This window comes from Eurosta solidaginis, chromosome 5, assembly GCF_040869045.1.
Source record: "Eurosta solidaginis isolate ZX-2024a chromosome 5, ASM4086904v1, whole genome shotgun sequence".
In the NCBI taxonomy this organism is placed as follows: domain Eukaryota; kingdom Metazoa; phylum Arthropoda; class Insecta; order Diptera; family Tephritidae; genus Eurosta; species Eurosta solidaginis.
In genome coordinates this window covers 201,969,883-201,993,499 of record NC_090323.1, presented here as the reverse complement: position 1 = coordinate 201,993,499, position 23,617 = coordinate 201,969,883, and the positions used below count along the sequence as shown (strand labels likewise).

Genomic DNA, 23,617 nt, shown 5'->3' with positions numbered 1-23,617 from the left:
TACTTCCATACGTTAAAACTGAAATGAACACATCCTATAAGATCACATTACTTTGGATAAGCCCTTATATTCTGCAGCCTAAATAAGAAGAGTAGGATACATACATCTATTGATATCAAATCGCATAATTTCAATTACTTGATATGCATGATATCATATCAAAGTAAAAAGGTTCGTCTCATATTATCATATTAAATCAGGGTACACCAAATGCAATCACATTCACCCTAGAAAGATAACGTTATTTTTTTACCCTAGAAAGATAACGTACGTCTGAGAGACGTGTTCAAGTTTAAGGACCCTAAAGATATAAAGAAAAAACTTACATTTTTTTGTTTTTTAATCATTTATTTGATATATATTCACTTCTTTTAAATATTTTTTAAAGAAAAATATTGTTTTTTTAATATATTAAAAATTAAGTTTGACTTGGACTTGTCCTTACAAAAATCTATTTTTTCGAAGGACCTCAGTTTATAGCAAAAAATTTAAAATAAAATACATATTTTTGTACTTCAATTGAATGAATTAACTGTTTTAAACTATACTTAAAAAAATATTAGCTAAAATTACCATTTTCGGCAAAAATTATATATAAAATTATTCATGTCACGTAAAAGATAGCGATACGTCTCTTAGACGTATTTAAAAAAAAATCGTATATATTTCAGCAAACAGAATAGTTACTACTGAAAAACACCCCCCACTGACAAGCTGGTAATGGTAGCTGAGAAAACTGAGAATGAGAATGTTCTCTCTTTACGATTGGGGGAGACTGAGAGCATAATTAAAACGACGTACGTCTCACAGGCGTGCGTTATCTCACTAGGGTTAAATAAGTTCAGGTTCACATTAGATGATGTCGTATAACATCAGATAAGATCATACCATATCACGTCATACTGAATCATGATATTAGTTATCCTCGTTCAAAGTTTCAAATTCTAAGAAGAAATAAGATCAGTTAAGATAATACCATGTCACATTTGGGCAATTCACAATAGTGTCGTATTCATGTCAAATTTTAAAATTTCAGTTGCTTCCATGGTTTCCAATATAAAATACAATACAGCGAATATGAGACCTTTTAGATTGGCTAATTATTTCGACGGATAGTATTAGCTATTTACTTATAAAATTTCAAATTAAATTTGAGGGTACATATTGTAACGAATTTGCTGCAAATCCTCTTATTTGCAATCTTCTGCTAAGTTCGAATCACTAAACTGTTGAATAAATAACTCCAATTTGTAATAATGCAAAATGGCCTTTATTAAAGTACTTCACAATAACACTCAAACTGTGCAACGAATAGCTTGCTTAATAACTACACTGATTGATAGCTCAATGAAACTCTACTATTCAAAAAAATACTGCTATTGCTCGCTAAATATCGTCTTAATCGCAACTGCTTGACAACTCAAATCAAACTGAATTTTTTCTTACTCGCTTGCGCCACTTTTATAGTTTACGCTGCATACATCTAGTCTTTTCTATTTCCAGAACTTACTAGTTAGTTTCGGCTATAAAATCGCCAGCCACAACTACGTGCACAAATTATTGCCCTCTCTTGTGACAACTCTGATAAGATATATGCATGTGTTTGTGCATTGCCGCTCCGATGCTCGTATACGTACATATGTGTAGACGCAATTATTTATTCGTTTATGTAGATACATAATGATTGAATTATTGATGTGAATGTTTGTAGTTTACAGTCTCTCGAGTACACATAGGCGTATAAGTAAATGTATCTGTGTGTGACATCTATTTCGGCTGCCTTATATATGTGTATACATGATTTGATTATTGACGTAAATACTGCTTGGCATGGCCTTAGCATCGCCTTAGTGATGGTATAGCTTAGTGATGCTAATATCCGTGACACTGCCCTCCACCTAAGTCTGATCGTCCCGATCAGACAAATCTCTCGATCTAAACGCTGCTAATCTCTCCAAATGAACCACTTTCATTTTGGTTCGTGGTTTGGTAGTGGTTTGTATGCGGTACACTACATCGTTGATCCGTTTTACAACTTTGTATGGGCCTTCCCAGTTACACTGCAATTTCGGGGACAAACCTTTTTTTCGTTGTGGGTTGTATAGCAGCACCAAATCTCCTTCCTGAAACCCTTCCGAATTAATTGCTTTATTGTACCTCGCTTTCACCTTGTCACTCATAATCTTTGCTCGTTGCCTTACCAGATCGTGTATCTCTCTCAGCTCTTCTTCTAAGACATCAGTGGATTTCTTGACATTCCTCTCCGCATCGGCATCTATCCCATACTTCAAATCAGCTGGCAGTCGAAGGTCATTGCCAAAAATTACCTTTGCGGGAGTTTGGCCCGTTGTGTCATGTACTGCCGATCGGTAGGCCATCAAGAATAATGATATGTGTGTAGCCCAGTCCTTATGGTACTTGTCTACTACTTTCCTTAAATGCTTCTCCAATGTTCTATTGAAACGTTCCACCATACCATCGGACTGAGGATGCAATTCAGTTGTCCGTGTTTTTCGAATGCCCAACTTCTTGCACATTTCTTGGAACACAGCTGATTCAAAATTCCTGCCTTGGTCAGAATGTAACTCCATTGGTACACCATACCTTGCAACCCATTCGTTTTTAACCACTTCTGCTACTGTTTCTGCTTCTTGGTTTGGGATTGGGTATACCTCTGGCCATTTACTGAAATAATCCATAACCACCAGTACGTATTTGTTTCCGCGGTTGCTAGTAGGAAATGGACCTGCGACATCCATGGCGATCCTTTCAAATGGTGCACCTGAAATATACTGCTTCATCTGGCCATGACTTCGGGTTTTGGGCCCTTTCGCTCTGTTGCATACCTCGCAGTTGGCAATCCACTCGGTGACCGACTGACGGCAGCCAACCCAATAGAATCTCTGCTTAATTTTCTCGAGTGTCTTCGTGATTCCAAGATGACCTCCACTTGGACCATTGTGCAGCTCGCTGAGCACGTCAGGAATCCTCTTCCTGGGAACAACTATCAGTTTCTTCTTGCATTGACCACCCTCACTCTCCCATACTCGATGCAAGCAACCGGATATCAATTCTAAACTGTTCCATTGTGCCCAATATGACTTCGCAATGGGACTCTCTGCTGACATCTCCTCTCTGCTTGGTCTTTCGTTTCGTTCGAGTCCTTGCATAACATGTGACATATCTGTATCTTCTAGCTGACACTTTCTTAGTTGTTCCTTGTCCCATTCATCCGTACACGTTATAGTCATTAGCCGGACATCTATAATGTCTTCTTTAGCCTCGGCCTTTGAACAGTGCTTGCATTCCAAACTACATGGCCTTCGTGACATTGCATCGGCATTTCCATGGGTACTACCTTTTCGATGCTCAATGGAAAAGTCATAGCTTTGTAGTCGCTCGATACACCGTGCCAATTTTCCTTCCGGATTACGGAACTGCAGAAGCTATTTCAACGCTGCGTGATCTGTCCTGACACGGAATCGCTGGCCGTAGAGGTATTTGTGAAAATGGTTAATGCACTCTACCAATGCCAACAGCTCTCTCCGCGTAACACAGTAGTTCCTCTCTGGTTTTCCAATCGAACGGCTGTAATATTCAACTACCTTCTCCTGTCCATCGACCAGTTGTGATAAAACGCCTCCTATAGCATATCCACTCGCATCTGTATCTAGAATAAATGTTGCTCCTGAAATCGGATATGCTAACATTGGGGCAGTGCATAAACGCTCCTTCAATGTTTGAAAAGCCACTTCTTGCTCCTTCTTCCATTCAAAAGCTTTATTTTTTCTTGTAAGCTCATGGAGGCTATGGGCTACGCTGGAAAAATTTGGTACAAATCGGCGGTAATATGTGCACAGCCCAAGGAAACTTCTTAATTCATGTAGGCTCTGTGGTCTTGGCCAATCCTTTACAGCCTCTATCTTTTCGTTCGCAGTGCAGTTGCCCTCTGTCGTTACCTTGTGACCCAAATAATTTACTTCCTTTTTAAACAGCGCACACTTTTTGGGACTTAACTTCAGACCAGCGCCAGCTATTCTTTGGAAAACTTCCTCCAAGTTCCTAAGATGTTCATCAAAATTCTTGCCCAATACGATGATGTCATCCAGGTACACCAAGCATATTTTCCAATGTAGTCCTTTCAGTACCTGGTCCATGAGTCTCTCAAAAGTAGCTGGTGCATTACAAAGTCCAAAAGGCATCACTGTAAATTGCCAAAGACCATCACCGACACTGAAGGCTGTTTTCTCTTTATCTTCCTCCTTCACCTCCACTTGCCAGTAGCCGCTTTTCAAGTCCAGCGTGGAAAACCATTTCGTACCAGATAGCGAGTCCAGAGTGTCGTCAATTCTTGGCAACGGGTAGCTATCCTTTTTCGTAACGTCATTCAACTTTCGGTAGTCCACGCAAAACCTCATTTTTCCATCCTTCTTCTTTACAAGTACTACCGGTGAGCTCCATGGACTAGCTGATGGTTCGATGACGCCGCTGTCACTCATTTCTTGTATGATTTGACTCACAACTTCCCGCTTCGCCAGTGGAACACTACGTGGAGCTTGACGGATCGGCCTCGCATCTCCAATGTCAATTTGATGTTTCACAACATTGGTGCGGCCTGGTTTGGAACCATCCTGGTCTAATATGTTCGCGTATTTTATGAGCAGTTGTTTTGCCTTACTCTGATAGGCTTCCTCTAGCCCATGCGTCCATGCCGTGATATCATTTGAAAGATCAGTATTACTAGATGAAACGTGTTCCTGGAGCTGTTCACAGTTAATAACTACTTCGGCCTCTTGGCATTTTCCCAAAATAGCTCCTTTAGTCAAATTGAATGGTGACTTAAACTCGTTGAGTACTCTTACCGGAATACGTCCATCTTGTTTTGTCATAGCCAGGGGTTTTCCTACAAGTATGTTCAGTGCTGATTTATTTGCTGCTTCGATAACCCACAATTTGTTTGTCCCACAATCTCCATCAACCTTTGCCCAGATGACTGCTTCTGATTTTGGTGGTATTTGCTGACTCTCTTCCACCAGCACTCGTTTACTGCTGTAGCCTCTCTCGTAGCCGAAATTAAGTGGCACATCCATGTTCTTATATCGCATCGTCTTGCTTTGCATATCGATCTTGATGCCTTGCTTGATTAAGAAGTCCACTCCAATTATGATTTCATCAACAATACCTGCCACTATAAAATTGTGAAGTACCGTGACGTTCCCAATTGCTACTTCACATTCTACTTCTCCAATTACATGGGTGTCCTCTCCCGTGGCTGTACGTAATCTTGCTCCAAGCAATGGTCTTATCTTCTTGTTGACTAAATCTGACCGAATGATGGAATGGGATGCACCCGTATCTACAGTCAGTAAACGTTCCTTTCCATCCACATGTCCTCCGCAAGTAAGATTGCTTGACCTTCTTCCAATTTGCGAGATAGAGATTATGGGGCATTCAATTGAGGGAGCCAGCTATCGCCCCTTGCGGCTGACTCGCTTTAGTTTAACGATTGAGTGGATTTTGAGATTTGCTCGTTTCCTTCAGCTCTGCGTTTACGGCCACCCACATTGTTGGAACTATTGGAATTGCTACTACCTGGGTTACCGCACTTGAAACATTTCATAACTCCGGCATTTTTCTGTTGTGATCCCTTCAGAGCTTCCAAAATTGTATCTACCCACTCTGGCCTTTCTACTTCCACACGATGAGCTTTGTATGCTGGTTTACTCAATAATGACGCCGTTTCCTGAGTCAATGCATGGGATACCGTTTCAGAAAATGTTTACTTTGGGTTCGCGTATGTGGCTCGCTTCGTTTCGACGTCCCGTATGCCATTTATAAAGCTCTGAATCTTCACTCTTTCCGTGTATTCCACGGGTGCATCCGCATTTGCAAGATGAGCCAATCTTTCAATGTCCGAAGCAAACTCCTGGAAAGTCTCGTTAGCTTTTTGGTAGCGGTTTTGCAATTCTATTTGAAATATCTGTTTCCTGTGCTCGCTTCCGTATCGCCGTTCTACAGCAGCAATCAATGCGTCATAACTGTTCCGTTCGTACTCTGGAATAGTCTGTAAAATTTCGGCAGCTGGTCCTTTCAATGCCACGAAGAGTGCGGCAACTTTATCTTCCACATTCCAGTTGTTCACTGCTGCGGCCTTCCCAAACTGTAGCTTAAAGACCTGGAAAGGAACAGAACCGTCAAAGGATGGTGTTTTTACCTTTGGATTACTCGCTGAAACTGCTGGACGATTTAATTGTAACTGCTCCATACGACCCTTCAAATCATCGACTTCTGCCTGAAATTGAGCGATTTTTGCATCCTGCGCTTCCAGCTTTGATGTTACCCTTGCTTCCTGTGCTTCTAACTGTGAAGACATTTGTGCCACCTGCAATGATAAGCGCTCCTCTTGTTCTTCCATCTTTGATGTTATCTGTGTCGACTGCGATTCCAGCTGAGATGACATTTGAGATGTTATTTCTGTCTTTTGCGATTCCAGTTGGGATGCCAATTGTGACGACATGTTGGACATTTGTGCCGATATTGCAGCCAACATCATGTTCAGGTCTGTGTTCGCCATTGTCTGCGGTGTTTCATTTTTCTCTTCAATTTTTGCTGTTGTCTCGTCCTCATCAGGATAAAAGACATACTCGTCCACATCAATTCCTTCTGCTTCCATTGCCTCTCGTAGCCGTGCCTGAAGTTCGAGTTTAACGCCGCTTGTATTCAATCCACGGCTCTCCAACTCCTTCTTTAGTTGCTGGATCTTCAATTCACTGAACTTTGCCATGTCCTTGTTGTCCTCTGGAATTTATTCAACAATTTCTCTTCTGACACCAATTGTAACGAATTTGCTGCAAATCCTCTTATTTGCAATCCTCTGCTAAGTTCGAATCACTAAACTGTTGAATAAATAACTCCAATTTGTAATAATGCAAAATGGCCTTTATTAAAGTACTTCACAATAACACTCAAACTGTGCAACGAATAGCTTGCTTAAATAACCACACTGATTGATAGCTCAATGAAACTCTACTATTCAAAATAATACTGCTATTGCTCGCTAGATATCGTCTTAATTGCAACTGCTTGACAACTCAAATCAAACTGAATTTTTTTTACTCGCTTGCGCCACTTTTATAGTTTACGCTTCATACATCTAGGCTCTTCTATTTCCAGAACTTACTAGTTAGTTTCGGCTACAAAATCGCCAGCCACAACTACGTGCACAAATTATTGCCCTCTCTTGTGACAACTCAGATAAGATATATGCATGTGTTTGTGCATTGCCGCTCCGATGCTCGTATACGTACATATGTGTAGACGCAATTATTTATTCGTTTATGTAGATACATAATGATTGAATTATTGATGTGAATGTTTGTAGTTTACAGTCTCTCGAGTACACATAGGCGTATAAGTAAATGCATCTGTGTGTGACATCTCTTTCGGCTGCCTTATATATGTGTATACATGATTTGATTATTGACGTAAATACTGCTTGGCATGGCCTTAGCATCGCCTTAGTGATGGTATAGCTTAGTGATGCCAATATCCGTGACAATATACTATCAGGAATAATTCAGTGTACAGCAAATATTATCACATGATATAAGTTCAGGTCAAGTCACATTAGATGGTGTCATATCAGATAATATAAGATCGTATAAAATATCAAATCCAAAGAATTAAGAAGATGCAGTTTAAGAAGTCGATTTATAATTTAAATAAAATAAATAAAAAAAATGTTTAAGCTAAACGGTTTTATTGAAAACAACACTTACATTAAGTAGTAATAATACTAAAAGATAGAAAATAAAATAATTTAAAAAAAATTTAAGTTAAACCGGTTTATTGAAAACAATACTTACAAACCGGTTTTATTGAAAACGATACTTACATTAAGTAGTAATGATACTAAAAGATAGAAAATAATTAGGTAGGTCCTGGGTACTAGTCATCACACTCCTCATCAATCTAGGGCGTTGATCAGACAATTAAATAAAAGCGTTGGACGCGTCAAATTTCTATTGATGGTCATAAGTAAGACCAACTGAACCTTAATCAGGTTATGCTACGCCTCACATTTTCAGAAATTTCACGCGCACAACGCTTTATTTAATTGTCTGATCAACGCCCTAGATTGATGAGAAGTATGATGACTAGTACCTAGGACCTACCTAATTATTTTCTATCTTTAAGTATTATTACTAATTAATGTAAGTATTGTTTCCAATAAAACTGTTTAACTTAAATTTTTTTTTATTTATTTTATTATACTGAAATTTCACTAACAAAATTTGAATTTATGTGCTTCAAAGTATTCTGACGTCTCTTCTAACGGGACTAGAATTTTTATACTGAAATTTCACTAGCAAAATTTAAACTTATGTGCTCCAAAGTATTTTGATGGCACTTCTGCCGGACTGTATATAATATTTGTTCAAAGAGCCAAATCGGACAGACAAATACGATTTTTGTGAATATCTCGATCCTTGCGCCACCTAGCGGCCAATTTTTTTTCATAGGTCGCTTTCTATTCATGTATGTATTATGTTTTCCAAATATGAGCGAAATCTAACCACAAATACGATTTTTGTGAATATCTCGATCCCTGCGCCACCTAGCGGCGATTTTTTTCTTATTATTGAATTGCATCGGGTTCTGAACTATATTCCAAGTTTCAAGCTTGTATCGGGAAGTTACTTAAATTTTAATTGCAAAATTCGCGCTGGCCTTCCTATCCGTGCAGCCTATCAAGTCAACCTAATTAAAACCGTTTAAAAGAGGTATTATCTTAATATATAAAAAACACGTGTCACACAATTGAGGCCAATGGACTCCTAAACTACTGAACCGATTTTGAATTTGTTTTGCACCCCGTGTGTATTTTGACTAGGGTCTCGATATATAGGCCAAAACGTGAGCCAGTGAATGCCTAGACAGTGTTTATACAATATGGATATCAAATGAAAGCTGTTGATGAGTGCTTTAGTACAGAGTAATATATTATCCCAAGACGGACTGGGACTGGGATTAGGACTAGGACTGGGACTGTGACTCGGAGTGGGACTGGGACTGGAACTGGAATAAAATACATACCACCCTCTGGGACAGGCAATAAGGGATGCAGAAAAATAAGAAGAAATTAAGAGAAGAGAAAAGGGATAAGGAGAAGGAGAATGAGAAAGAGATAGAATGAGACGAAGATGGAGATAGATGAAGCGAAAAAGACTGAGGTAGGAGTGAATAAAAGGATAAGGAAAAAGTGAAGAGGGGGGAGGGCAGATTCAGACGGAAAAAGCTTATTAAAATGTATACAGGTAGGGCAAATTTAGGGCAGGACAACGTGTGCCGGGTCTTATAGTCATAATATATAATATCAGCTTATATAAGGGAACAGCAGATGTCATAAGGTTATTTAAGTTCAGTCACATTAGATGATATATCATATCAGATGAGATAATACCATATCACATCGTACCGAGTAATGATATTGGTTATGTTCCTAAAAATGTCCCAATTCAAAGAATTAGTAAGATCTATTACACTTAAGAAGTCGCAGATTACATCAGCAAATGCCATCATCTATCTATCTGTATATATAAAATTCAAATTATGTATGTTGGTATAGATCGGGTTGCGTGCTAAACGGATAGAGCGATCACAACCAAATTTGCACAACCCACTTGAAACCTTCCAGGGATGGTCATAGGCTAAAAATAATTTCGATATATAAAACGGGCGTGGCACCTGCCATACAAATGGATTCTTTGATACTGCATAACTCTGAAGGTATTCATGCTAAAACATTGAAATTCAGTAAGGAGTTATATGAAGTCAACCCTTAACTCAACCAAGAAAATGTGCGGTGAGGGAGAAAGGGGGCGTGGCACCTCCCATATAAATGGAATTTATCATACTGCATATCTCTGGATGTAGTAATGGTAGGATAATGAAAATTGGTAAGAAGCTATATGAGGTTAAGTCCTACCACCTCCAGTAAAATGTGGAATTGGGGAAAAGGGGGCGTGGCACCTACTTAAAATGGGATTTTTCAGAACTATGGCTGCCGTACAAACTTAGGTTATTATAACAACTAAAGCTTGACTACAGAGTTGTTTGGCTGTTATCCTTTTGGATGTTTAGTAATCTTCCGCCGTTAAAATTTTTTGTTAACTTCAGTCTATCCACATCTACTATCTATCTATATATATAAAATTCAATCTATGTATGGGGTATTCCATCCCATTTCGACCAATTTTGAACCCGACCCCTTTAGAATTGGCTGAAAGTTTTTCTTCTTTTTCTATCTTACGAAAGACGTTTTTCAGAATTTTTTCAATTTTTTTCATCCAACTCAAAAAAGGTTATGAATTTTTAAAAAAACACCGTTTTTGTTTTCAAAATGCTATAACTTTTTCAAAAATTAACCGTTTGGGATCTTTTTATTTTTAAAAAAAATTTGTTTTTAAATGTACTTTTAGGAAAAAATACAAAAAAATTTTTTTAAGTTTTTTTTTTAAATATTGATTTTTTGCCGGCTCAAGGTCCAAAAACCCAATTGAAAAACCAATGTTTTTCGGTTTTTTTTTATGCCAATATATTTCGGCTACACTGCGGTAACCTTCCTCAGGGCCACTGATACAGAAAAAGTAAAGATAGCACACAAACCGACTAACACATTAAAAACAATATTCAACAGAACAAAAACAAAAATATCAACAACCGAAAAAAGTAATTTAGTATATAAAATACCTTGTAATGGAAACTTGAACGAAGCTTGTGAAAGTATATACGTAGGCACAACAAAAGCAAAACTAAAAACGAGACTGTCCCAGCACAAATCAGATTATAAACAATGTCATCACGTTAATTTTCAGAAAACTGCACTCATGACACACTGTGCGGCTAGTGGGCACTCACCAAACTTCGATGCAGCAGAGATTCTCGCACAAGAACAAAACTACAACAAACGATACACATTGGAAATGCTACACATAATTAACACGCCCACAAAAATACGAATGAACTATAAAACGGACTGTGATGGATGTGCTCATGCGTATCGTCATTTACTAAATAACAATAGGACAGTAGCAAACACCTGATTAGACGGTGCAGACGGAAACACCAAGCAATGTATGTATATGTCAAATGATGTAATTGTGAATTTTTGTTAAAACTTTTGTTTGTAAACATTTTGTTAATTTGTAATTTTTATTAGTGAAATATGTGATATTAATTGTTTGTTTTCTATGTTTTTATGTTGTCTTCAGTGGCCCTGAGGAAGGTTACCGCAGTGTAGCCGAAATATATTGGCATAAAAAAAACCGAAAAACATTGGTTTTTCAATTGGGTTTTTGGACCTTGAGCCGGCAAAAAATCAATATTCGATTAAAACAGGTCACTAAAATCATCAATGTTTTTTTTTTAATTTTTCAGTTTTTCGAGATTTTTCGAATTTCGCCATTTTTTTTTCTCATAAAAAACTTCAATCTATTCTGCACCTAATCCCGGAGTTGGCCGATTTTTTATATTTTTTTGTATTTAATTGAAAAAAAAAATTTTCAATTATAAAATTTTTTTTTTATCAATTATAAAATTTTTTTTTTATCAATTTTATTTATATAACAAAAAAATGTAATAAAATGATTTTTAAGTATTATTTTCTTTATATATTATGGTAATCTACGATTAAAATAACATGTTTACTGTGTCAGTCATTAATCCTGGTTATTTTAATCGTAGATTACCATAATATATAAATAAAAGACTACTTAAAAATCATTTTCTTACATTTTTTTGTTATATAAATAAAATTGATAAAAAAAAAATTTTATTTTTGAAAAATTTTTTTTCAATTAAATAAAAAAAAATATAAAAAAAAATCGGCCCACTCCGGGATTAGTGGGGATGATTGCAGAATTGATTGACGTTTTTTATGAGAAAAATTAATGGCGAAATTCGAAAAATATCGAAAAACTGAAGAATTAAAAAAAAACTTTAAACATTTTTTTGTATTTTTTCCGAAAAGTACATTTAAAAACAAATTTTAAAAAAAAAAAAAAGATCCCAAACGGTCAATTTTTGAAAAAGTTATAGCATTTTGAAAACAAAAACCGTGTTTTTTTTAAAAATGCATAACTTTTTTTGAGTTGGATGAAAAAATTTGAAAAAGTTCTGAAAAACGTCTTTCGTAAGCTAGAAAAAGAAGAAAAACTTTCAGCCAATTCTAAACGGGTCTGGTTCAAAATTGGTCAAAATGGGATGAAATACCCCATATATAAAATTCAAATTATGTATGTATGTAGGTATAGATCGGGTTGCGTCCTAAACGGATAGACCGAACACAACCAAATTTTCACCACCCACTGGAAACCTTCCAGGGATGGTAATAGGCTAAAAATAATTTCGATATATAAAAGGGGCTTGGCACCTGCCATACAAATGGATTCTTTGATACTGCATAACTCTGAAGGTATTCATGCTAGAACATTGAAATTCAGTAAGGAGTTATATGAAGTCAATCCTTAATACAACCAAGAAAATGTGCGGTGAGGGAGAAGGGGGCGTGGCACCTCCCATACAAATGGAATATATCATACTGCATATCTCTGGATGTAGTAATGGTAGGATAATGAAAATTGCTAAGGAGCTATATGACGTTAAGTCCTAACACCTCCAGTAAAACGTGGAATTGGGGAAAAGGGGGCGTGGCACCTTCCCTACAAATGGGATTTTTCAGAACTATGGCTGCCGTACAAACTTAGGTTATTTTAACAGCTAAAGTTTGACTACAGAGTTGATTTTGGCTCTTATTCCTTTTGTACCTTTAGTAATCTGCCGCCGTTAAAATTTTTTGTTAATTTCGGTCTATCTACATCTTCTCTCTATATCATGTAACGAATTTACTTGCAAATCCTCTTATTTGCAATCCTCTGCTAAGTTGGAATCACTAAACTGTTGAATAAATAACTCCAATTTGTAATAATGCAAAATGGCCTTTATTAAAGTACTTCACAATAACACTCAAACTGTGCAACGAATAGCTTGCTTAATAACCAAACTGATTGATAGCCCAAATGAAACTCTACTATTCAAAATAATACTGCTCCTGCTCGCTAGATAGCGTCTTAGTCGAAACTGCTTGACAACTCAAATCAACCTGAATCCCAGCGCCTCTACAATTGCCGCCTTTTATACTCTTTGATTTCAACCTTCGCATCTTCTAGGCGCTTCCAGAATCTACTAGTCCAGTAGCTCTCAAACTTCTCACCTGTAACTACACACAATTTTATAGTTTGTCTCATTGCATACTTATAGGAGTATCTCAGATATATGCATGTGTTTGTGCATTGACTCTCCGCTGCTCGTATACGTACATGGTACATATGTGTAGACGCAATTATTGTTTCGTTTATGTAGATACATAGTGATTGATCTATGGATGTGAATTCACGTCACTGCTTAGCATTGGCTTAGAAACAGCAGCACCCCTTAGTTTTGCTAATATTCGTAACACTGCCCTCCACCTAAGTCTGATCGTCCCGATCAGACAAATCTCCCGATCTAAACGTCGCTAGCATCTCCAAATGTACCACTCTTCTACTCCGTGGTTTCTCAATGCTTTGTATGCGGTAGACGACATCACTGATCGTCTTCACAACTCTGTGCGGGCCTTCCCAACTGCACCGATATTTGGATGGAACACCTTTCCGCCGGTGAGGGTTGTATAGCAGTACCAAATCTCCCTCCCGGAAACCTTCCAAATCATTTTCCTTGTCGTACCTGTGTTTCATCTTACTACTCATTATCCTGGATCGTTCCCTCGCACTCTGTTGCTTGGCCAATGAACTACTTTGTAGAGCTTACGCTTGACGCATTGGCTTCGCATAATCAGTATCGTTCCCACATTTCACAACAGTAGTGCGCTCCGGCTTGAAACTACCCTCGCATTCTTTCTCGGAAATTCGTTGCTCCGTTTTCCTGCGTCTTTTAGGTTTTGTCAATGCCAGTGTTTCTCTCGCAGGTACTTTTGGTTTTGCTTTATTTGGCCCATTCGACCTATTAACCTTTGCCTTTGACTTCCGTGGTTTTTGTCAAGTCTTCTCCACCAGTACTCGATTACTACTGAATCCTTTCCGCAAACTGAAGTTAAGTGGTATATCCTGGTTCTCATAACGCATCACCCTTCTCTGCATATCGATCTTGATGTCATGGTCAACCAAGAAGTCCACTCCCAATATGACTTCTTCAACGATCTTCGCCACAACGAATTTGTGTAGAACCGTGACCTTTCCAATCAAGACTTCACATATCACTTCTCCCTGAACTTGGTTATACTCGCCAGTGACCGTACGCAACTTTGCTACAGGTAACGGTTTTATTCTCCTGTTGACCAAGTCAGATCGGATCAAGGAATGAGATGCGCCCGTATCTACAGTCAGTACGCGTTCTTTACCATCCACATTCCCTCTGACGGTAAGACTGCTCGATTTTCTACCAATTTGCAACACAGATATCACAGGGCATTCAATAGCTGGATCTAGCTCTCGATCTCTACCTCTTACTTTCTCTTGCTCATCTCCTCCAGCTTTGCGTTTACGGCCACCCACATTGTTGGAACTATTAGGACCAAGATCGCAATGACGTGCAATGTGACCGGACTTCCCGCATTTGAAGCATTTGATAACTTTTTCAATCCGCTTTTGCGATCCTTTCAGCGCCTCCAATATTGCGTCTACCCACTCTGACCTTTCTACTTCCACACGGCGTGCTTTGAACACTGGCTTACACAGAAGCGACGCTGTTTCCTGAATTAGAGCTTGTGACACCGTTTCTGCGAATGTCGGCTTTGGGTTTGTGTATGTAGCTCGCTTTGTTTCGACGTCCCGTATGCCATTTATAAAGCTTTGAATCTTTACCCTTTCAGTATATTCCACGGGTGCGTCCGCATTCGCTAAATGTGCTAGCCTTTCAATATTCGACGTAAACTCTTGCAATATTTCACCAGGCCTCTGGAAGCGGTTCAGCAACTCCATTTGGTATATCTGCTTCCTGTGTTCGCTTCCGTATCGCCTCTCTAGAGCGCTCATCAATGTTTCGTAGTTGTTCCGCTCTCCCTCGGGAATAGTCTGTAGGATTTCAGCAGCAGATCCTTTCAAAGGCACGAATAGTGCAGCAACTTTATCTTCAGCACTCCAGTTGTTCACTGCTGCGGTCTTCTCAAACTGCATCTTAAACACCTGGAAAGGAACAGAACCGTCAAAGGATGGTGTTTTTACCTTTGGATTGCTGGCTGAAACAGCTGGGCGATTTAGTTGTAACTGCTTCATACGACCTTTTAAATCATCTACTTCTGCCTGAAATTGAGCCATTTTTGCATCCTGCGCTTCCAGTTTTGATGATACCTGTTCCAAAATTTCTGCCGACATTTCAGATATACGTGCCTCTTGCGCTTCCAATTGAGATGTCATATATGTCTTTTGGTCTTCCAGTTGAGGTAATACTTGCGACGTCATATCTGAAATACGTGCCTCCTGTGATTCCAGTTGGGATGCTATATATGCCTTCTGCTCTTCCAGTTGGGATGTCATATATGTCTTCTGTTCTTCGAGCTGTGTTTCCATCTTGGATGTTATCTGTGTCGACATTTCTGACATACGCGTTTCTTGTGCTTCAATCTTCGATGTTATTCGTGTCTCTTGGGATTCCATCTGTGATGACATATACGTTTTCTGTTCTTCTAGTTGAGATGACATTGTCGATGTTTGAGCAGATATTGCAGCCAAAATCATGTTCAAGTCTGTGCTCGTAACTGTCTGCGATGTTTCGTTTTTCTCTTCAATTTTTGTTGTTGTCTCGTCCCCATCAGGATAAAAGACATACTCGTCCACATCAATAACTTCTGCTTCCATTGCCTCTCGTAGCGGTGCCTGAAGTTCGAGTTTAATGCCGCTTGTATTCAATCCACGGCTCTCCAACTCCTTCTTTAGTTGCTGGATCTTCAATTCACTGAACTTTGCCATGTCCTTGTTGTCCTCTGGAATTTATTCAACAATTCCTCTTCTGACACCAATTGTAACGAATTTACTTGCAAATCCTCTTATTTGTAATCCTCTGCTAAGTTCGAATCACTAAACTGTTGAATAAATAACTCCAATTTGTAATAATGCAAAATGGCCTTTATTAAAGTACTTCACAATAACACTCAAACTGTGCAACGAATAGCTTGCTTAATAACCAAACTGATTGATAGCTCAAATGAAACTCTACTATTCAAAATAATACTGCTCTTGCTCGATAGGTAGCGTCTTAGTCGAAACTGCTTGACAACTCAAATCAAACTGAATCCCAGCGCCTCTACAATTGCCGCCTTTTATACTCTTTGATTTCAACCTTCGCATCTTCTAGGCGCTTCCAGAATCTACTAGTCCAGTAGCTCTCAAACTTCTCAGCTGTAACTACAATTGCACAATTTTATAGTTTGTCTCATTGCATACTTATAGGAGTATCTCAGATATATGCATGTGTTTGTGCATTTACTCTCTGCTGCTCGTATACGTACATGGTACATATGTGTAGACGCAATTATTGTTTCGTTTATGTAGATACATAGTGATTGATCTATGGATGTGAATTCACGTCACTGCTTAGCATCGGCTTAGAGACAGCAGCACCCCTTAGTTTTGCTAATATTCTTAACAATATATATAAAATTCAAAATAATGTATGTTTTACGTAGGTATAAATCGGGAATCACCCACTAGAACCCTTCCAAGGATGGTCATAGGCTAAACATAAATTCAATATAAAAAAGGGTGTGGCACCTACCATACAAACGGAATATTTGATACAGCATAACGCTGGAAGTATTCATTCAAGAACATTGAAATTCAGTAAAGAGTTATATGAGATCAATCCCTAACACCACTAAGAAAGTAAGATGTGAGTAAGAAGGGGCGTGGCACCTCCCATTTCATACTGCATATTTCTGGATTTAGTAATGGTAGAATAATGAAAATTGGTAAGGAGCTATATGACGTTAAGTCCTAACAGCAGATTAATATATGGAATTGAAAAAAAAAAACAAGGCAAATGGGATTTTTCAGAACTATGGCTGCCGTAAAAACTTTGATTATTTCAACATGTAAAGTTTTATCGCAGAGTTAGTATTCTTTTGGGGTTTGTTACCTTTAGGGTTGGTATTGTTGCATACGCCTGGAGGAACCGGAAAAAAACATTTCTGCTAAATTTGATATTAAATGATGTAAGAGCAAAAAAGGGAAATCACGATGGCAGTTGCTTCCTCAGTTACCGCGGATATCCTTTGTGTGGTAGACGTACTGCTCACTCCGCATTTATATTACCACTGTCCGCAAACATCTGATAGGCCGATGTGCAACATAAGCAGACGGTGATGCCAAAGTGAGTGTGCGGGATGTGTGCACGATGACTCATAAACAGTCGCTGCAATTTTTAGACCGAACCCTAAAGGATTTGAGGTGTAATGATCATCAAAAGGGTGGTGCTTTCCTTTTACTTGATGGAACAGCCGCAGATGAAGTAAATGCGTGGTTTTTCATGCAGCGACGTAAAAAAATTTACTCTCTTTAGAAATATGAGAGCGCTTTTTGGCGGAAACACTTCAGCAGCAGCTTTTGCTAAACAACTGCTTGAAATTGATTATGGCAAAATTCCTATTTCTTACAATACAAACCTTTAGATCTTCAGAGCATCTGCAACCCAATTGTCAACCTAACCTACGCGAGGGGAGTCCTGTTACAAATATGAAGGTATCATACAACAAAAGTCATTAGCTGTAGCAGAAGTCAATCTTACCAACTCATCTTCCACCCAATGCCAATTACGCGTAGCCTGCAACCCACGGGCATAAGCTTGTATTAAATAAACTCAGGCCAAAAAACATTAGATGATGTCCTATCAGGTCAATTAAGATCGTTGCATATCACATTTTTTTGACTCATAGTATTAATTATCTACATATATAATTTCAAATTAAATATAAGAAGCCGATGAATTATAACAGGTTCAAATTACTGTTAGTCGATCGTATCACATTTCAAATTTGAATCCTCACATAACGAAATAATTTATAACATATGGAAGATAAGAAGCCAGCATATAAATTACTAATTCCCCAGCGGGTTAGGGTGTCAGAATATACTCGCGGTAGGTATACCTGTCGTAAGAGGCGACTAAAATACCAGATTCAAAGGGCTGTGTAGCGCAACCTTCAGGTTGCCAGCGCAATATATATCTTCTCCAAACCCAATTGTCAACCTGGGTTGCGCATGCAACTTCTCGTTATTCTCTTTTTTTTTTTTTTGTCCAATTTCATTTTTGTAAGATATATATTTATTAAAGCAGACTTACCCGGACAATGAATTGCAACACGGTTTAATGCGTTTTCACATGCATTAAAATTTCCCTGGTGTATTGCTTCCAAATGCAGCTGTAATCCACTTTCATTCAAACTTATAAAAGCACAACATTGACATCTATATATATTTGGAAATACAAATGTATTGCCTTCGGGAGCACAGGTTGACATATTATCACTACTTCCCACATTTGTAACTATTTCACTGCTATTACCATCTAAATCTAAATCTTTATTATTCGTGCATATATTTTCATTTTGAATGGAATTTTGTGATGTATTACTATCAGAGCGCTGTTGCGTACCTATTGTTGTTGCTGGTGGTGTAGGTGTTGCATTTATACGGTCTTTAGCAGTTTCTGCATTTTCAGATTTGATTGGTTCTGCTTTTATCTCATGGTTATTAGTGGCATTACGTCGAAAGCGTGTACTATTAAATGCACTCTGTGGTTGCACATCGGTCGTATGAATTTGTACAAAAGGAATTTGTGTAAATACATTTGCTGGAACATTATGACTAGCATTCGGTACAGCACTATTATTGTTGCAGACGTAATTCATTTGCGTAGCATTATTAACTGTATGTATTGTAACATCACCTGGTGTCACGAATGAATTGTTAAACGTTGAGGAATGATGATGATGCTGAAATCGTCGTGAATTTTGATGTTGTATATGGTGGGAGGATAAGTCTTTATGTTGAAAATCCGCTTCGAGTGATGCATGTATTGAGGTTGTCATTGCCATTTCAGCAGCCAAATCTGCGGGCTATAAATGTAACATAGCTTAAGTGTAAAGAATACTGATTCGCATGGATGAGCTTACCAGACCCGAACCACTAAAGTAGTTCTCATAGCTGGAGATAACTCCCTCGTTCATAATTCGCACTTTTTCACTTTTCCGTGTCGTGTTTTTTGGAAAGAAAAAAATTGAACGTAAACAGATGATGTATAGATCAGCTGTGCAAAGAGCTACTAGGTCTTTTCCCGTACTTTTTCTGACTAAATCCTTAAAAGTATCAAAAACAATAAAGGGCGGCGCAGATGGATTTATTCGAGGAGCTTGAACTTTAACCGTTGTGTTTTAAAGTGCGTGCAAACTAAGCGACGCGACACGTAGCGACACATTCCACAAAATAATCGCGGCACTTTTGCCTAATCTAATTGGTCAACTTGGTCGTGTCGTGTCGTCCGACTGTCGCTATGTGTGCATAGCATACAAAGAATATTTTGTCGCTATATGTCGCGTCGCTTAGTGTGCACGCACTTTTAAGGCGAGGATCTGAATAGCCATATGGCAATGAAGCATTCAAAGCACAATTTTTCTGCTGAAAAAATGTATTAAAGCATGTTTGAAACAGAGCTGTAAAACTGTGCCATCATTTGAAATTTTAAATCATTGATTTAAGAATGCTTGCTCTTCATTCATTCATTCCTTGTTAAGGAATGTGGCTTAAAAGTTAAACCATTCTTCATGTATTCCCGAACTCATCGAAGAAAGATTGAAGTTATTGAATGAAACACAAACATTTTTCAACACAGAATAAGCATTCAAATGAATGCAGCCTTTGCTGAGTGTGCACACACTTTTCTAGTACCAATCAGTTATGAAAAATGTCGTACATGCACAAAACCCGCTCAAATATCACATGGTTGCATTTAATTAAAGCAACTTCAAAATATCTACACAAAAATTTAATTATTGCCCGTAATGACCAGTTTTTTCGAAATTTAAATGGTAATAAAGCACAAAGAAGTTAACTGGAAAATTATTCTTGTTGAAGTTTTCCTAAAAATTTAATAATAATAAAGGCAAATGACAAAGATTTCAACATCCCTGTTCCGAAAATTGTCATCGTTCTAAATAAGTGTTGCCAATGTGCCATATAAAAGGCTTACATGAAAAATTACTAATCTACATTTCAACGTCCTCAATTGTTGATTAAACAATTGAAAGTTATATATTATAAAAGCTCTTAAGTTCGTTCATATATTCGTCCTAGCGGTTTATGGTCAAATACTGTATCTATACTGGTTTGTGAGTTTGCAAGTTGCTAAAATCGCAGTATGCCGGTAAATGTTTCTCTCTTTTCAAAAATAATGATTGAATATTCAAATATTATAAGTTGGTATTAAGCTCATGAATTCTTAAATTTTAAACTACTTGAATAATTAGTTGGGGCTATTATTTCTATTGATAAATTTTACGCCTTTTTTGCACTAAACTAACTCCTAAATTGATTTAACATCTCTGAGGGCAATGAAAGTATACCAAAAAATAACCTTGGCGAAAAAGTATTTAAAGATTGGGAATGTTTCCTACATTCACACTCTATATTGAATTATATTTTACCATTCAATAACACACACCCTTTAGCTTTGAGTTAAAGTATTTTGAGTCATTCAGGAATGGAGATTTATAATATGCAACCAAAAAATCGCAATTTTTTAAAAGAATGCTGAGAGCATTGTGAATGATAACTAAGTGTGATATCTTCTGCATAGACGTCAAAATTCCAAAGAGATTGGTTCACCTGATTTGTAATTGACTATCGCTGTCTCATTCTGTATCTCTTTCTATCACCCGCTGAAAATAGGCGCCGCCATATTGAACACCCTGTCAAAACGCTAAAAAGTAGTCATATTGAACATCCTGTCAGACAGTTGACAGATAAGATATCACACTTAGTTATCATTCACAATGGCTGAGAGAATGCACACTCAATTAATTCAATCTTTTTACAGCTCTGGTTTGAAGGCAAATTTGGTGATAAGAAAGACATTTACGTTAATCTTTTGATATTTATTATATTTTCTATATACGGTAGACGATAGTTTTCGCTTAATGGGGTGTTGGCATTGTTAAGTTATACACCCAGACAATTCACTTGGTCTTCTATTAGCCGTATGTGGTATGATTTATTCAAATTGCATATTGGAAGCCAAGGAATTGGCTCATATCTTACAATTTACATGAATTGCAATGGTCGGAGAACTGAGAACGTATAGATTTTCTTTAGTTTCCGACTGTGCCACTAGGCGTGTTTTTCACTACATCTATAGACGTTTACGCTTAAACTTTATATGGACTACTAAGCGTCAAACTTTAAATACGCCTGTGAAATTGCTGCGCATAAAATTTGTACTACTAAATTTCAATACGTATTATACTCAGATGTAGCTGAAATATATGTGTATGTTTCACTCTCTACACTAATTCTATGTATTCTATGCGTATCCACTATTCATCGCAACTGGTTCAGCTAAATGTTATACATTATGGCCACCAGAGGCAAAGATGACTTGATACGAAACACTCTTATTTTTCTCACTCTCAGGAGGGATTTATCTCAAATTTGTGCTGGCAACAATCACAGATAAATCCCTCGCGCCAGCTGAAGAGGGTACCAGAACAAAAAATGTGCCAGCTAAAACGAAAAACGGGCCAAAATTTTCAGTAAAGCATATATGACACTACTTTCTTTTTGCTTGGATTCCAAACTAAAAAACTGACGAAACTTTATCGGAACTTCAAAACACAAAAACAATTTCTATCACGAAAAAGCGAGACCACTATTTCCCCAAAATTAGTGAGCTTAACATGTTTTTGTTCATGTTTTACATTTTATTTTTACATTAACACTTTTAACAATAAAAACAATGCAAATAACACGCGAAAATCACTTCGGTCACTAATGGTTCACTTTTTTCACAAGAAAGTTGATTTTAATTGTGTTTTTATGCACCAAAATTTCAAACTAAAAAAAAATTCATGTGTCAGAAAAAAATAAAGAAAAAAACGGCCGAATGACAAAAAACCTATCGAAATAAAAACTGGCTCGTTTGTTTTTAATGAACTAGAATGTATTTTCCTTGTATTTCGTTACTTTTTTCAAATATAGTTTACACACTTGCACCAGTACTGAAGCCGTATTAGGAGGGAGTGTGACGAAGATAAAATACAAGAAAAAATACATGAAAATAAAGTAGTGTCATATAGGTATAAACTTTAGTTTGACCTACAACTGTAGAAATGCCTTCAAAAATTATGGGGAAAAAGATAAAAATACTTGTTTTAGTGTAAATATTATTAGTTCGAAGGAGGAGTAAATATTATTTCGCATTCAAAAGTTATCACTAAAAACAAGTTTTGTAAATGTAAATTCCCGATGCAACCAGTCCATTTTGACCACAGAACCTGGAACGTCAGACATGTAAGATAGGCCCAATACACTAAATAATGTTAACTATTATGTCCTAGGTCCGATTTACTCAAAATTCAAAAGAATATTTGGTTTTCACTGTGATTTGAAAGCGTTACAATATTTGACTAATTAATTAAATCCAAATGTAAATTTCACTTAGATTTGTTTATATTTAACTCTAACTATTCATATTGTAACGAATTTACTGCAAATCCTCTTATTTGCAACCTTCTGCTAAGTTCGAATCACTAAACTGTTGAATAAATAACTTCAATATTTAATAATGCAAAATGGCCTTTGTTAAAGTACTTCACAACCAAGCTTGCTTAAATGAAACTGATTTTCAAAATAATGCTATTGCTCGCTAGATAGCGTCTTAAATCCAACTGATTCTCGCGCCTCTACTGTTGCTGCCTTTTATAGTGTTTAGTTTCCTCGTTGACATTTCTAGGCGGTTCTGTTCTAGAATCTACTAGTTGGTTATCTGCTATAAGTTTCTCAGCTATAACTACAGATGCACAATTTTTTTAGCTTCTCTCACAGCTCATACGCGTGTGTTTGTGCGTTGCTTCTCCGCAGCGTGTAAGTACATATGTGTAGACATAATGATTAATTTGGTTATGTGCATACAAGTCGCTGCTTAGCATCGCTTATAGATGACATAATCCCTTAGTGTTGCTAATATTTGTAACAGTATTATTGAAAACAAGTTTAAAGAAATGAATATTTTTCGACTATGATATATATTGGAACGATTTTCCGTCATCCCTTGTCAAATTTGGTTTTGAGACAAACCGGTTTCGGTGTTGTGCCATCATCAGTGTCGATTTTCGTTCTGATCTATTATTGTCGTTTGTCCTGTATTTATAGTTCGTAGGTACATGAGCAGGTATTGTCAAATTGATGCTTGTGTATATTTAGTTATGTGTATGTGCTGTGTGTTCATTCAGAACAGAGGGTTATTTTTACTGATCGATTTGTGTGGCTGACTGAGGCAGGTAAAAATCCGTAAT

The 23,617-nt window shown here is 37.4% G+C and overlaps 1 protein-coding gene across 1 annotated transcript in view; it reads right to left on the bottom strand.

The window, feature by feature from the left end:
• LOC137252164 (uncharacterized) overlaps nt 1-19,339 on the bottom strand; it is a 57,504-nt gene extending 38,165 nt beyond the window's left edge. Inside the window, exons 1-2 of the mRNA XM_067787504.1 lie at nt 19,226-19,339; nt 18,394-19,168 (exon numbers count right to left, since the gene is read on the bottom strand). Coding sequence (XP_067643605.1) covers nt 18,394-19,168; nt 19,226-19,279 — 829 coding nt within the window. The 5' untranslated portion in view covers nt 19,280-19,339. The remainder of the gene's footprint in view (nt 1-18,393; nt 19,169-19,225) is intronic.
• Between the last annotated feature and the right edge of the window lie 4,278 nt (nt 19,340-23,617).